The sequence below is a fragment of the Eschrichtius robustus genome, chromosome 15, assembly GCF_028021215.1.
Source record: "Eschrichtius robustus isolate mEscRob2 chromosome 15, mEscRob2.pri, whole genome shotgun sequence".
Classification (NCBI taxonomy): domain Eukaryota; kingdom Metazoa; phylum Chordata; class Mammalia; order Artiodactyla; family Eschrichtiidae; genus Eschrichtius; species Eschrichtius robustus.
The window spans coordinates 7,172,154-7,185,232 of NC_090838.1; the positions used below are offsets into that span (position 1 = coordinate 7,172,154).

A 13,079-nucleotide genomic window follows, 5' to 3' on the forward strand; every position below is an offset into this window, starting at 1 on the left:
AGCTAAAAACACCTACTTCACACTGTCGTCTGGATTAAAAGTGTAAATCACCTGGTCCAGTGGTCCAGGTGCCCAGTGGCTGTGGAGTTATCGTCATTAGTATTATTGTGACAGTCCCCAGCACGGTGTCAGGTATCTAGAGGGATGAGTGGCTTTGGGAAAATCACTTGAGCTCCCCGGGCCTCAGTGACGCCGCCTGGTGTGGGGTGAGGGGCCCCGTAGAGGTCACCGCACCCCTCCGCGCGAGATGGTAAAAGTGCAATTGCTGGGGGCGTGGCGGCCGGAGCGCGGGCTGCGGAAGCGGGGGCGGAGCTTCTGGTGGCCCGGCGTGGGATCCCACAGCCTTGAAGAGCGCAGCCTCTCGGAAGTTGGGGGCGGAGTCTCTGTCTCGCGGACCAGTAGCGGAGCAGCTGTCAAAACGCACCCCGAAGGGAAAAGGAGAAGATCGCAGGTGGATTCCAGGGCTTGGCGCTAGGCCGCTGCGGGCAGCGTCCTCTCTCCCCGGGACTGGGCCGCCTGGTCCGCCGGGGCCCTTTGCGTCTCCGGTACCCAGGCAAAGAGAGGGGGAACTGCAGACCAGAACCCCGACCCGGCTGTCTCCTCCAGGCGTGACCGCTCGGCAGAGCCACGTAGACTTCTCCTGCTTCCTCCTTTTTAAAGTGAGAGCAGTAAAAACCCGATGTAGGGGGGGGGGGACGGGACATGCCCGAATGACTCAGAGGTGGGAGGCGGTGAGGGGGAGGATGGCGGCTTTTCCCCCTTGCCTCGTGGCAGTTCAACCGAAAGTGAAGTAATAGCTTCTGGCTGGCTCACAGAGTTATACTTTACAGTTCCTGTACATACAGAATATAGCAGGAGCTGAAAAGTACATGATGCCTGGGACGGCAACCCAAAGGAGTACGTCGGGTATTGATTACCCGAAATTGGATGTTAATTAGGTATTAGCGGATACCAAGGAATCACTGATAGTTTTGTCAGTTTTATGGCTGATAAAGCCATTATCACATCTTCAATAAAAGTATCCATTTTCTGGAGGTGCATGCTGAAGGGGAAATTGACAATGTCTGCTAGTTGCTTTAAAATGAATGACGGTAGACCACAGTTTTAGTTGTTGCTTTGTCTAAGAGATGTGCTGGTCATTGATCTTTCTTCTGAGGCTAGAGACTACGTTAAACACAGTACTTTAAGAGAAATAGACCTCTGTGGGGAGGGTATCTTCTCTACCCCCACCTCTTTAAAGTATTATATCTAGAAAAGACATTGTAAAAAGGCCAGTCTCACTCAGAGACAGCCCTGACTGTGTACAGCTGTTGGAGCTTTTCCTGGTTAATCATTTTTTTCCTGGATCTTAGCACTTCTTTCTCCTCAATCATTTTTGGCGTTTTGCCAGATGCAGGGCAGAAGTCTCTGGCAAATCTGAAAGACCGCGTACGAAGCGAAATGAGAACTGTTACTAAGTTCGTGTCTCCACCCTCACCCGAATGGAGGTTTTCAACCCTCCCCCCCTTTAGGCTCTTTGATGCCCAATAAGCAGTAAATGAATTCCTAGTTCTTCAATCATTCTCTGAACTTTTTCTCAGGAATTTTTGCTCAGTTTGCAATTTTTAAAACAGTGTTGACATAGAGGACAGGGGTCCGACAGCAGACACGATTTCAGGGGGAAACTGCACCAAAGGCCCTCTCTCTGCTATTAACTTGAAAGTTTGCAAAGGACTTCGCATTTTACGTGAATTATCTCATTTAATCCTTTCATTTTATTAGTAATCCCAGAGGTCAGGTATGGCTGCGAGGCCCATTTTACCGACGAGGGCACCAAATCTTTGTCAGATGACGTGTCCTAGTGACTCAGCAGCCCGCGCCCCTAACCGTTTGACAGTACGGTCACCACCGACCACCCCACACATTTGCCCGACCTCAGGGACCCTGCTTGCACCCCCGCCCAGGTACACGTATCTAAATCGCCGCAGCCACGTTCCCTCGCAGCCAGGGGCTTTGTACAGGCATTTGCACCGACCTCATTTGCAAAACCATTTACCCGGAACCGCGAAACGGGTTCAAGAGACGTTTTCAGATAGGTGGGGCTCGGCGGGGTGGGGAATCCTCTCCCGCTCTCCGGCGGGCGGGCTCCAATCGCGTTGCTTCATTCAATCCCAAACCTTTCCGGTACGAGCGAGTGCCCGCGCGCGCCAGGGCCACCGGAGCGCGCAGGGCCTGCAGCCTTCGTCCGATGGGGCTCTCAGGGATATGGGCGGTGGCGCCCCCAGCGCAGCCTGCGGCCCACAGAGGCCCGGGAGGGGTAGGTCCCGAGGGCGGCAGGAGAACAGGGCCGACCGGCGTTCGCGGGCGGCGCCGGAATCTGCTACGGGAGGCGTGACCAGCGGCCGGCATCCATCCAATGGGCGAGCGGCCACGCCCACTGCGCACGCCTATGCGGGATGGTTTAAATTCCCGGCGCCGCCGTGCGGGGCCTTCCAGGACCTGCGCGCAACCGCACCTCGCCGGGCCGTGCGCAGCCATGCTCTCCGTCCGCGTCCCGCTCGCCACCATCGCTGACCCGCAGCAGCAGCATCCCCTCCAGCTCTCGCCTATGAAGGGGCTCAGCCTGGCGGACAAGGAGAACACTGTGAGCGCGCAGGGGCGAGGGGCGGGGCAGGGCGGCGGGGTCCTGTAGGGCGCGGGCAGGCCTCTCACCACGCGTCTCCCTGCAGCCCCCGTCCCTCAGCGGGACCCGCGTACTGGCCAGCAAGACCGCGAGGAGGATCTTCCAGGAGCCCGCCGAGCCGGTGAGTAGGCGGGCTGGGGGCGCCCGGCGAGGCGGCGCTGCAGGAAGGCGGTGCAGGAGGAGCCGGCTCTTGGCGCCAAAGCCGCATTGTCTCCTCTCAAACACTACCCCCTCCCGGGCCCGCGCTCCTTTCCCGCCAAAGCCTCTTCCCGATCCTTTACTACTTTACACATCTGGGCCTTTTCCTATTATGTCTCTACTAGCGTCCTGCTCTGTTACGTACAGAACCCATGCGTGACAACCGACATACATTAAACCGCATGAAATTCCCGATAATTGGACACACTTTGCTTAAAAAAAAAAAAAGACAATCTCGTGGTTCGCCCTATACTTAACATTTTCCTTCCTTTCTCCCCCAGCAGAACCCTAAGCTATCTGCCCCCAGTGTGGAGGAGGAACCACTTCTGAAAGAAAACCCCCGCCGCTTTGTCATCTTTCCTATCGAATACCATGATATTTGGCAGATGTATAAGAAAGCTGAGGCTTCCTTTTGGACAGCTGAGGAGGTAATCGGATTCAGGAACTAGGAGACTTAAAAGACAGTTGGAAGCATTGCCCCTAACTCTAGAGGAAGACCCCTGCAGTGCCGGTTATAACTTGTTTGAAATGTGCTTTGTTTTCCTCGTGTTCCTCTCGGGAATGCTTGCCCACAGAGGGAGAATATTAGTTGTTCTCACTGGCAAAGTGCATGAGGGGTATACTAATCAAGCGATACTAGTAGGCTTAAAGTTGAAGAATTACGCATATGTGTGAGGTCCTGCACGTTTGAACCCCTTGTGAACTTCTGTGCTCCAGGTGGACCTTTCCAAGGACATTCAGCACTGGGAAGCCCTGAAGCCCGAGGAGAGATATTTCATTTCGCATGTTCTGGCTTTCTTTGCAGCAAGTGATGGCATAGTAAATGAAAACTTGGTGAGTTTCCAAAAAGAAAGTCTACTTTTATGCATTTCAAGGCTTAAGAGAACTAATAATTTTCTTTTCTCGTCTTTTAAATTTTTCCACACTGAATGTGTCTATATCTGTAAGCTCGTATTTATATTCCACGGCATTTCCTGTCCTATAATATACTTTGCAGTTATTTCTTCCTTATGGTATTTTTTCCCCCAACTGTAGAGAAGCTCAAAGACAATGTTAAGTGGTAGTAATAGATCTACAACACTGGTAGCTATCTATTTGCTCTCCTTTTTGTGGCTTTGCTGTTTTAATAATTTGGTTGCATGTATGTCTTGTTGAGTGCATCCTCCTCGCAATGAATTAAGAAGAACGAATTGCTATTTCTACCTTATGATGATACAAAAGAGGAAGTGTGGCGCAACCAGTGTTCATTGACTGAGTTGCTGCTGGTAGATTTTCCTTAAACTGACCTTTGTGTTTTACCACTAGGTGGAGCGGTTTAGCCAAGAAGTTCAGATTACGGAAGCCCGTTGTTTCTATGGCTTCCAAATTGCCATGGAAAACATCCATTCTGAAATGTATAGTCTCCTCATTGACACTTACATTAAAGATTCCAAAGAAAGGTGAGTATTTGGGTGGTGATATGCCAACATATTTAGGATTACCAGTTGTTACTTTTTGAAATCATATAGGGATAGAAGAATGACTCTAAAATGACCAAGTCAAAGAAATTCCTAGCACCCATGGTCCTGTCTGCTCCGAAGAAGAGGCCTGAATTCACTTTACTAGCCAATCACTTAAAAACAAAGTTATGAGTTTACTCCATTTTATAGAGGTGGAAATATACTGCTGAATGTCCAACCTAAATGCCTTCTGAAAAAAACATCCCTAGAGGCTGTGTCTGATGCCCTAAAACCTAGGTCTGATAGTTTTCACGTCTGGCAAATCTGTCAACCTACAACTTGAGCCTGGGGCAGGGTGGAGAGGGCAGAGGATGCAAAGTAGAACATAAAACCTGCCTCTTAAGGGGCTGTAACATAACATAGAAAATAAGACCTAGGAGTATAAGTAGAGGAATTACATAATAGTGCAGAGGCAGCTGTGAACCATGAGATTAATTTAGGCACACAGCTGTTTGCCTGAAATGATAGTTTATACTGGAGGATAATAGAGGAGAAATATAGGTAGCCTCGGGCCTGTTTTACATGTTCAAGGTTGACTGGAAAGGAGGGGAGAGTTAGAAATGGGCGTTTGAGTAGTCTAGATACTAAGGTCAGCTTCAGGACAAGAGCCTGTGTAGAACAGAAGTGGTGAAGCTGAAGAGTAGCCTCTTGTAGATGACTTGGAAGAAAGTGAAGAGGGAAAATGAGTAGTGACTTGAAAGCCTAGCAGGATTGAGGAGACTCACTGGGGGTAAAAAGATTTGAACATGTTTGTAGACAGAAATGAAAAAAGAAAGTAAAGGTAGGGGCATGATTGGGATACATTATCGGAACGGGTAGGATCAGGAAGGCCTGGTGGTTGAGTTTTGAAAGCTAGGGAGAGGCAAGACCCAGGTTGACATGGAAAGAGAATGAAAGGAACCCAATGGCCTGATGACCTTGGCTTCAGAAAACAAGGTCATCTGGGAAGGAAGAGGCTGGGCTGGGGAATCTGTAGACTCCCAAGGTGGGGATGGGGAGGAAGAGAGTAATAAGGAAGACCCAGGTAAGTGTAGGGCCAATTGATTTGCTTTTCTGACCTGGGATCCACATTGTAACATAGAATTATAGCTGGAAGCAATCTCAGGTTGTTTAGTTTATTGGCTTTAATTGCTTTATTATATACTCGTGGCATTTGGGGCCCAAATAATTGGCACAATGATAAGAGTGTGGGCACCTGTTTAGGGAGATAATGGTCAGCATAGCTTAAACAGTCCTAGCAGTTAAGATTTTATAGTTCTTCGAAGTTAAAGGTAGGGCCTGTGAACCTTGTCATGACCTGGACTTGAAATAATTAAGCCAATAAAATGCTCTTGGTGTAACAGACTGAGTTTTCATGTTACTAGATCTTGGGGCTCAGTGTGAATGAATGGATACCTAAATTTGCATTAACGTAAACTAAATGAATGTTGAGATTTTTGAAAACACTGGAGGAAAAAGCAAACAAGTAAAGAGAAAACGTTTCAGTTTGAATCCCAAATTGGCCTTGGCCCCAATGCTCTTAGCCAGAAGCTTAGGATAGGAGGTCTCTGCCGGAATTGCTGATGTCTGTGTGCCTACAGGGAATTTCTCTTCAACGCTATTGAGACAATGCCTTGTGTAAAGAAGAAGGCAGATTGGGCCTTGTGCTGGATCGGGGACAAAGAGGCGACGTATGGTAAGGATGCCTTGGCCCTACTTACCCCTGAGCTTCGTTTTCTAAGTGATGTTACTGGTTTGTTGCTATGAACACAAACAGAAACTCACTAGAAATATTTTGGCGTTAACTCTAGGAGAACGTGTCGTAGCCTTTGCCGCAGTGGAAGGAATCTTCTTTTCTGGTTCTTTTGCATCGATATTCTGGCTCAAAAAACGAGGTCTGATGCCCGGCCTCACATTTTCCAATGAACTTATTAGCAGAGACGAGGTGAGTCTAGTTCAGATAACAGGCTGACCTGCACCCCAAACACCTACAGCCCTGTGTTCACTGGAAGGAACCCAAGATGTCAGATTGCCTTAAATGCACATTTAACAAGTGGCTTCAACCACATATATACTTGGCAGAGAATGAAATACTTTAGATAATTTGCTGAAATTACTTTACTCATATTCTCAGTATACATAGGTATTGCTCTATAGGTGATGGGATTTTTTTTTAGGGGAAGTTTTATTATTTCTACCTGGTCTTCTGTGTGATCCTATTGTACTTCAAAGTTAGTTGGTGAGCATCTCAATGAATCTATTCTGGTCCAGTATATGTCTTTGAATGCACTTGGGTTAAAGTGCAGAGGGAAAAGTGAAGGTGCCCAGATGTTCTAGTGTAAGTCCCACCAGCATTGGGATTTTTTTTTTTTTTAATTTAATTTATTTTTTGGCTGCATTGGGTCTTCGTTGCTGCGCGCGGGCTTTCTCTAGTTGAGGCGAGCGGGGGCTACTCTTCGTTGCGGTGCGCGGGCTTCTCATTGCGGTGGCTTCTCTTGTTGCAGAGCACGGGCTCTAGGCGCACGGGCTTCAGTAGTGTGGCACGCGGGCTTCGGTAATTGTGGCTCGCGGGCTGTAGAGCACAGGCTCAGTAGTTGTGGCGCACGGGCTTAGCTGCTCCGCGGTGTGTGGGATCTTCCCAGACCAGGGCTCGAACCCGCGTCCCCTGCATTGGCAGGTGGATTCTTAACCACTGCGCCACCAGGGAAGCCCAGCATTGGGGTTTAATGCACTAAGACTTGCAGACTTGATTCACTCGAAATTGCATTCCCGATTTCCCAGACATTAGGTTTTAAATCTAAAAACTAACTAGCCTAGTCAGAGTTTTCCTGCTGGGAGTAGTGGCAACAGTAGAGCTCAGGGCTGTAGAAAGAATGCTCTGAGTGCAAGTTCTGCCCAGTCCTTTGCCACCACACAGAGCAGCGAGGACCAGACCTGGCCTGCTGTCCTCTAGGGGGCAGCCCTAAGGCCCCTGGGTGGGACCGAGCCTGCCTAGGTGACACAGCAGCTGAGTCATCTTCCCTTCCACAGTTAAAATGCTCTTAGTCTGGCCACGCAAGATGTATAAGGAGAATACAGACCAGCATAAAGCAGTTTCCTATTCCACGTTAATGCTAGAAGTCTGCTGGTTTGATAGTGACATTAAACCTTTTCTTCTAGGGTTTACACTGTGACTTTGCCTGCCTGATGTTCAAACACCTGCTACACAAACCTTCGGAGCAGAGAGTCAAAGAAATAATCGTCAATGCAGTTAGGATAGAACAGGTGGGTGACGTGTGGAGGCCTCGTGCTTGCTAGAGGACCTCTTGATGCTTCTGTTTTATTGAGAAGCTGTGTTCTGGTCCCTAGGAGTTCCTCACGGAAGCCCTGCCAGTGAAGCTCATTGGGATGAATTGCACTTTGATGAAGCAGTACATCGAATTCGTGGCAGACAGACTTATGCTGGAGCTGGGTTTTAGCAAGGTAAAGTATTGTGGGTAGCCCTCTGGTTCTTTCTGAAACTGGTGCTCTGTATTTATATTTTGCTGTGAACCTTTTCAGGTTTTCAGAGTAGAAAATCCATTTGACTTTATGGAGAATATTTCACTGGAAGGGAAGACTAACTTCTTTGAGAAGAGAGTAGGCGAGTATCAGAGGATGGGAGTGATGTCCAGTCCGACAGAGAATTCCTTTACCTTGGATGCTGACTTCTAAGTGAACTGAAGATGTGCTCTTTTTTTGCTGATTTTTCTTTTTTTCCTTCTCATCAAAAGAGAAAAAAATCAGCTACTTGAACTGTATTAACCAGCTACACCATAAATCGCCCATAATGTTCATTAATGGTATGTTTAAAACTGTGTAGCTACCTCAAAATCAATCCTGTTAATGCTAGTGGGGTCACCTAGATTGAAAGCGTAGACAGAAGCTACTGGGATTCTTACGAAAGATCTTGTCCATGTTTGGCGTTTGCAAGCAGGCTGGCTGTGCATGACTTCACCCTGGCTCTTAACAGCACCTTCCTTGGCCTCAAAGTGTGGGGAGTCAAGCAAGTTTGATCCAGCAGGATTAAACAGTTACTACCACAAGGCAGTAGGAAGACATCAGACTCACTGCTTCAGATTTTAAAGCAGATTTTAAAGTTTACTTATGATTTGTATATAAAACTGGCACTTTACACACAAATAAACATAGTTTGTACTGTCAGGGTGAAGGCTTGATTTAACCTAAATTTGTTGGTTTCTACACCAAATACAAAAAGTATTCTGTTTACCACTAACGGGAGCCAATTCAAGATTTACTAGGTGATCAAAGTAGGTGAAGCCTGTGTAAACTAAGGGTGTTATTTTTATTCTTTCTTTTCTTTGATGAATTGAAGAGCTTTTTAACTCAATCCTGTGCACACTTAGGTATCAGTATCAGCCAGGTGGTGCCACATAGAACACAGGTTGGTTTTGGGTTCTGTAGCCCATGTTGAGTATTGCGGGATAAGAGATGTGGAGAAAGGAGACTCTTAACTTAGGTCATTAGGAACTGAAGTGTGATCCGGACTCACTGTGGGTAACCTGGGAGTGCATGAGGGGCGGTATCATTTAATTTCTCAAATTGTATGTCCCCCAACTTCAAGTTAGTATGAAAGATCCTTGAAGAGTCTTCCTAGCTGGGGTCCAAGATATTAACTTTGTAAATTGGTTTTCAAATCATCCTTGAATGAAAGGACCCACGTAAGATCTTTCTCCTATTAAGTGGTAAAATCAGGACTGAAACTGCTTCTCCTAAAAGTTGAGTGTTTATTCTGGTTTTGTTTAATTTGTGTGTAAGTAGGTACTGTTGACTTAACCATTTGTACTTTACTTTTAAGTTAGAAAGTTGTTCTACTATATTTTTTTTATATCATATCTGTAGTTCATACTTTGAAATAATTACCCAGTATTATTTTGCAGTTCATAATTGATTGAGTGGATATTGTTTAGTGCAATTGCTCCTAGAATTTGCCTAAATGTGAACATCAGCTACTGGATTCTTAAACTTCAGTAGAAAGCTAGTGTTATGTGAATAATTAACACATGTTCCACTCAAATATTAATTTCAGAAGAAAGTATAAACTTAATAGATATATTTAATAAGGCTAGTTTGAATCAATCTGCCTTTATGTTCCCTGACCCCTCCAAAAAAGATGTTACGTGGAAGGTAGTGCATGACACACACCGATCCTTTGGCCATGTTTGTTAACACGTTGTGTTGTGTGTTGGCTGACCACTGGCCTGTTCTACTGTCAGTTTTCTTCATTTATTGTATTAATATAAATGGTAAAATAGTCAATTTAAAAATTCCTGTAGTATGGGACCCTTTTCTACCTTTTAAATTATTGTTATAAAGTTAATCTAGATTTTATGGTCCTTACACTTGCGCAACACAAAAATAAACACTTTGCCTGGCGTTGTCAGGTGCAGGTGGCACTTGGAAGCAGATTTTAGGATTCTACCTCCCATTAGCTGTGTGATACAAGCACTAACTTCTGCCAGCTAGGATTCGGTTTTTTAATCTGTTTCAAGGGAAGCAGATTTTGTCTAAAGCATTTCAAAGTCCTAATATCGAGCACTGCACAAGTGTCAATGATTTAAATAAAACCGTTCTCATGTCAGTTCCTTGATGAAATTTGCATTTCAATTCAGGAAGAAAAAAAGCAGGGAGTTTTCATAAATGCTGAATGGGAGTTCATTTGCTTTTAGCAGTTCTGGGGAGGGGGCTCTCCGCATGCCTGTCCTGGCCCAAGGTATGTGGGAGACAGGTTCGCTTGAAGGATGATGACGCAGAGCATTTGCCACACACTGACCTACAGGGGCTCGGGTTGGTCCCCCTTGTCTGTAAGTGCCCTTTCCTGGGGCGATCCCACCCACCTTCACCTGTCCATTCCCCAATTAGCAAATTATTCATTGTGTGTCGTCACTTGGGATGTGCAGTTATTCACCGAGCGAACAGCAGCTGTCTTGCTGGGCACCGTCCTCTGTCGGAGGTGGGACAGAGGACGCAGCCCGCCCTGTGCAGTTTAGGTTTACTCAAGGAGGAAGCTGGATGCATAAGTAAATCCTGGTCTTAGATGGCGATGCAGTTCCGGAGCCAAAGCAGGGAAGGTGCCGCAGGGAATGTAAGTGGGTGGGAAGCTTTAGGAGCCGTGTGGTGACATTGCTTTTCCTGGTAGAGGTGGGGATGGGGGGGGGTGAATCTTACTGATCTGCTCCTGCCTTCCTGCTCTGTTGCATTAAGGGTCCTGTTTCTTCGATGAAGGAGAATGTTCACTTAGAAGGCACAAGTTTTAGCCACTCCCTATCTCGGAGCACACAGCCTCCAAGGATCGGGCCCTCAGGGAGTGGCTGGTGGATGCGATTAATTTGAGCTGGTATTTGGGGTGGATAGTGTCTTGGGTAGAAGTGTGCTGTGTCCTGGAGGAGTCTCGTGGGCACTGAGTGCCTTTATTATTTGATTCATAGTGTTGGGTTGGTGGCACCATTGGGTACTTTCCAGGCAGCCGTGCTCTAAGGGTCATCGGCTATTAGAACAGCCTCCCAGTGGGCAGCCCAAGGTCATGTTTTTTCTTACCATCCATCCGCCTGTGCCAGCTGCCCGTGCTCTTTCTCAGACACATCTCCATACTTCACTTGGAGGGCCTGCGTCAGAGTTAGTGTGGTCAGACCACTGAGTCTGAATTGCCTCTGGTATTAAAGGCTCGGGGGCCCCATCCCAGACCTGCTGAATCAATCTTGGGGTGACACTAGGGAGCCCACAGTTTTAACAAGTTCACCTTGGGAGGTTCTCGGACACTGGAGATTGGGATGGACTCCTACACGGTTCAAACCAGTGGTTTTCAGCTCTGGATGTGCATTATGGTCGTTCACAGGCTTTAAGAAACCCAGTGCCTGGATCCCACTTCTCAGTTTTAACTGGATGTGCTTTCTGATTTGGGCTCCAGAGGCATAGAGCCCCGGCACTTACGCAGGAGGCACATTTCATCACACCTGAGCCCTGGGGTTCTGCTCACGTGGTGTGGCCAAGTCCGGCTGCCCATAGCAGAGCGGTGAGAGCCTTCCTTTGCCTGCCAGGCACTGCCTGGCCTGGGATCCAGCCTGAAGACTGGTTTCTCGCAAAGCCGGAACTAGATGGGTATTTGTAAGTGCCATCTGGCCAGCGAGCTGAGTGACTCTTCACTGTGGTTCCAGAGATCCTGATAACGGTGTAACTCTGCAGAGCAAGACAGTCCCAGCCCCGCAGTGAGTGGCTGCAGCTTTGAGGCTACAGGATTGCATGGCTTGGCCCATTCAAACCAGAGAAGACTTTGATAGGACCCCCCTCACCCAACCCTCTCCCCTTCTGTAGAGGGGGCTACCCCTCCTGGTGTTGGTGTACTCTCCGGGCACTTGGGAAAGAACACAGTCAGTGATGTCGCCTTGTCATTCCCTGGAGTGGATTCAGTAACCACAACCTCCTTAGCTTGGTTCTAAAGACTAGAGTGGCTCCAGCAAGATGGTGGGCTAAGGTGCCCTAAAAACCCTCCTGCTTCAGACACCTCCCAATGATAAATAACAAAAGTTAAATGGGTTAATGACTTCCTGAGAAAGGGGGATTCTCAGATGCTGGGAACAAAGACAGTGGCCATGGGAGCCTGTGCTTGGAGCAGCCCTTGGGGTGGTTATTAGTCCCTTAGAGAAATCAGAGGGTGAAGGACCAAACACCCTCAGGTTTGGAGGGAGGGATTAATCTGTACTAGGGGGAGTTAGAACCAAAACAGCTGCACAAAGCAGGACCCTGGATGAAATGGAGACTAAGAAATAATCCCACCAGTCCTGGGGGAGAGGTTGAGGGTGTTCATCTTTCTGGGCTCTGAAAAAATCAAAACCCTAGGTAGGCCTGTGCTTCTCAGACTTGTGGTCTAGGAACTCACGGGAGATACATACTCCCAACCAAACTGCGCATGATTCCCACATTACAAAACGTGCAAGGAAACAAACCACATGATTGTAGGAACGATGGGTATAAAAATCTCAAGAACTTAGTTTCATAAGATAATGTGTGATCAAAGAAAAAAAATGAAGTCAGAAAGAGAAAAACAAATACTGTATGCTAACACATATATATGGAATCTAAAAAAAAAAAAAATGGTTCTGAAGAACCTAGGGGCGGGACAGGAGTAAAGACGCAGACGTAGAGAATGGACTTGACACGGGGAGGGGGGAGGGTATACTGGGACGAAGTGAGAGGCACCTAGAGGGGTGGGTAGGAGGGAGATGCAAGAGGGAGGAGATATGGGGATATATGTATATGTATAGCTGATTCACTTTGTTATACGGCGGAAACTAACACACCATTGTAAAGCAATTATACTCCAGTAAAGATGTTAAAAAAGAATCAAACCCCAAAGAACAGAACTGTAAAGAAATAATAGGCAGATTTTTAAAAAGAACCAGCTAGAATATCTAGGAATACAACACTACTGGAATTCAAGCTCTTAGAGCTTTAGAAAATATCCTGCTTAGTAAGATTAGACACAGCTGGTGAGTTAGTGACCTGAAGGGGTGTAGCTGAAGGAATTATCCGAAAGTAGGTGGGAAATAGGGAAGGTCAGATGTGGAGGGTAGAATGGGGGTTTTCATGGAATGGACAACGTCAAGGTAGTAATGCAATTTCCCAGCGTTGACTCGTCTTCACAATCCAAGTCCAAGGATGCCTCATCCTCCCATGTCCAGGTGGTACCTCAGAGCGAGGTTCTG

At 47.2% G+C, this 13,079-nt stretch overlaps 1 protein-coding gene across 2 annotated transcripts; it reads left to right on the forward strand.

The window, feature by feature from the left end:
* The first annotated feature begins 739 nt into the window (after nt 1-739).
* Nucleotides 740-9,770, forward strand: RRM2 (ribonucleotide reductase regulatory subunit M2). Of its 2 annotated transcripts, none has more exons than XM_068564549.1 (10): nt 740-2,623; nt 2,709-2,783; nt 3,142-3,288; nt 3,578-3,694; nt 4,166-4,299; nt 5,940-6,034; nt 6,150-6,283; nt 7,498-7,602; nt 7,687-7,800; nt 7,879-9,770. In XM_068564549.1, the coding sequence occupies exons 1-10, from the start codon at nt 2,396-2,398 to the stop codon at nt 8,029-8,031; spliced, it is 1,302 nt and encodes a 433-aa protein (XP_068420650.1). In that variant the 5' UTR covers nt 740-2,395; the 3' UTR covers nt 8,032-9,770. The 2 variants fall into 2 exon arrangements, with proteins under 2 accessions (XP_068420650.1, XP_068420651.1); XM_068564550.1 differs by having other exon boundaries at nt 746-2,623; nt 3,145-3,288.
* Nucleotides 9,771-13,079: the final 3,309 nt, after the last annotated feature.

What these genes read in the sequence shown, in the direction of transcription:
- RRM2 (XM_068564549.1), top strand. Translation starts at nt 2,396, where the DNA reads ATGGGCGAGCGGCCACGCCCACTGCGCACGCCTATGCGGGATGGTTTA. An exon ending in GCATAGTAAATGAAAACTTG is followed by an intron (nt 3,695 to 4,165) that starts GTGAGTTTCCAA and finishes TTTTACCACTAG; the next exon opens with GTGGAGCGGTTTAGCCAAGA. An exon ending in GGACAAAGAGGCGACGTATG is followed by an intron (nt 6,035 to 6,149) that starts GTAAGGATGCCT and finishes CGTTAACTCTAG; the next exon opens with GAGAACGTGTCGTAGCCTTT.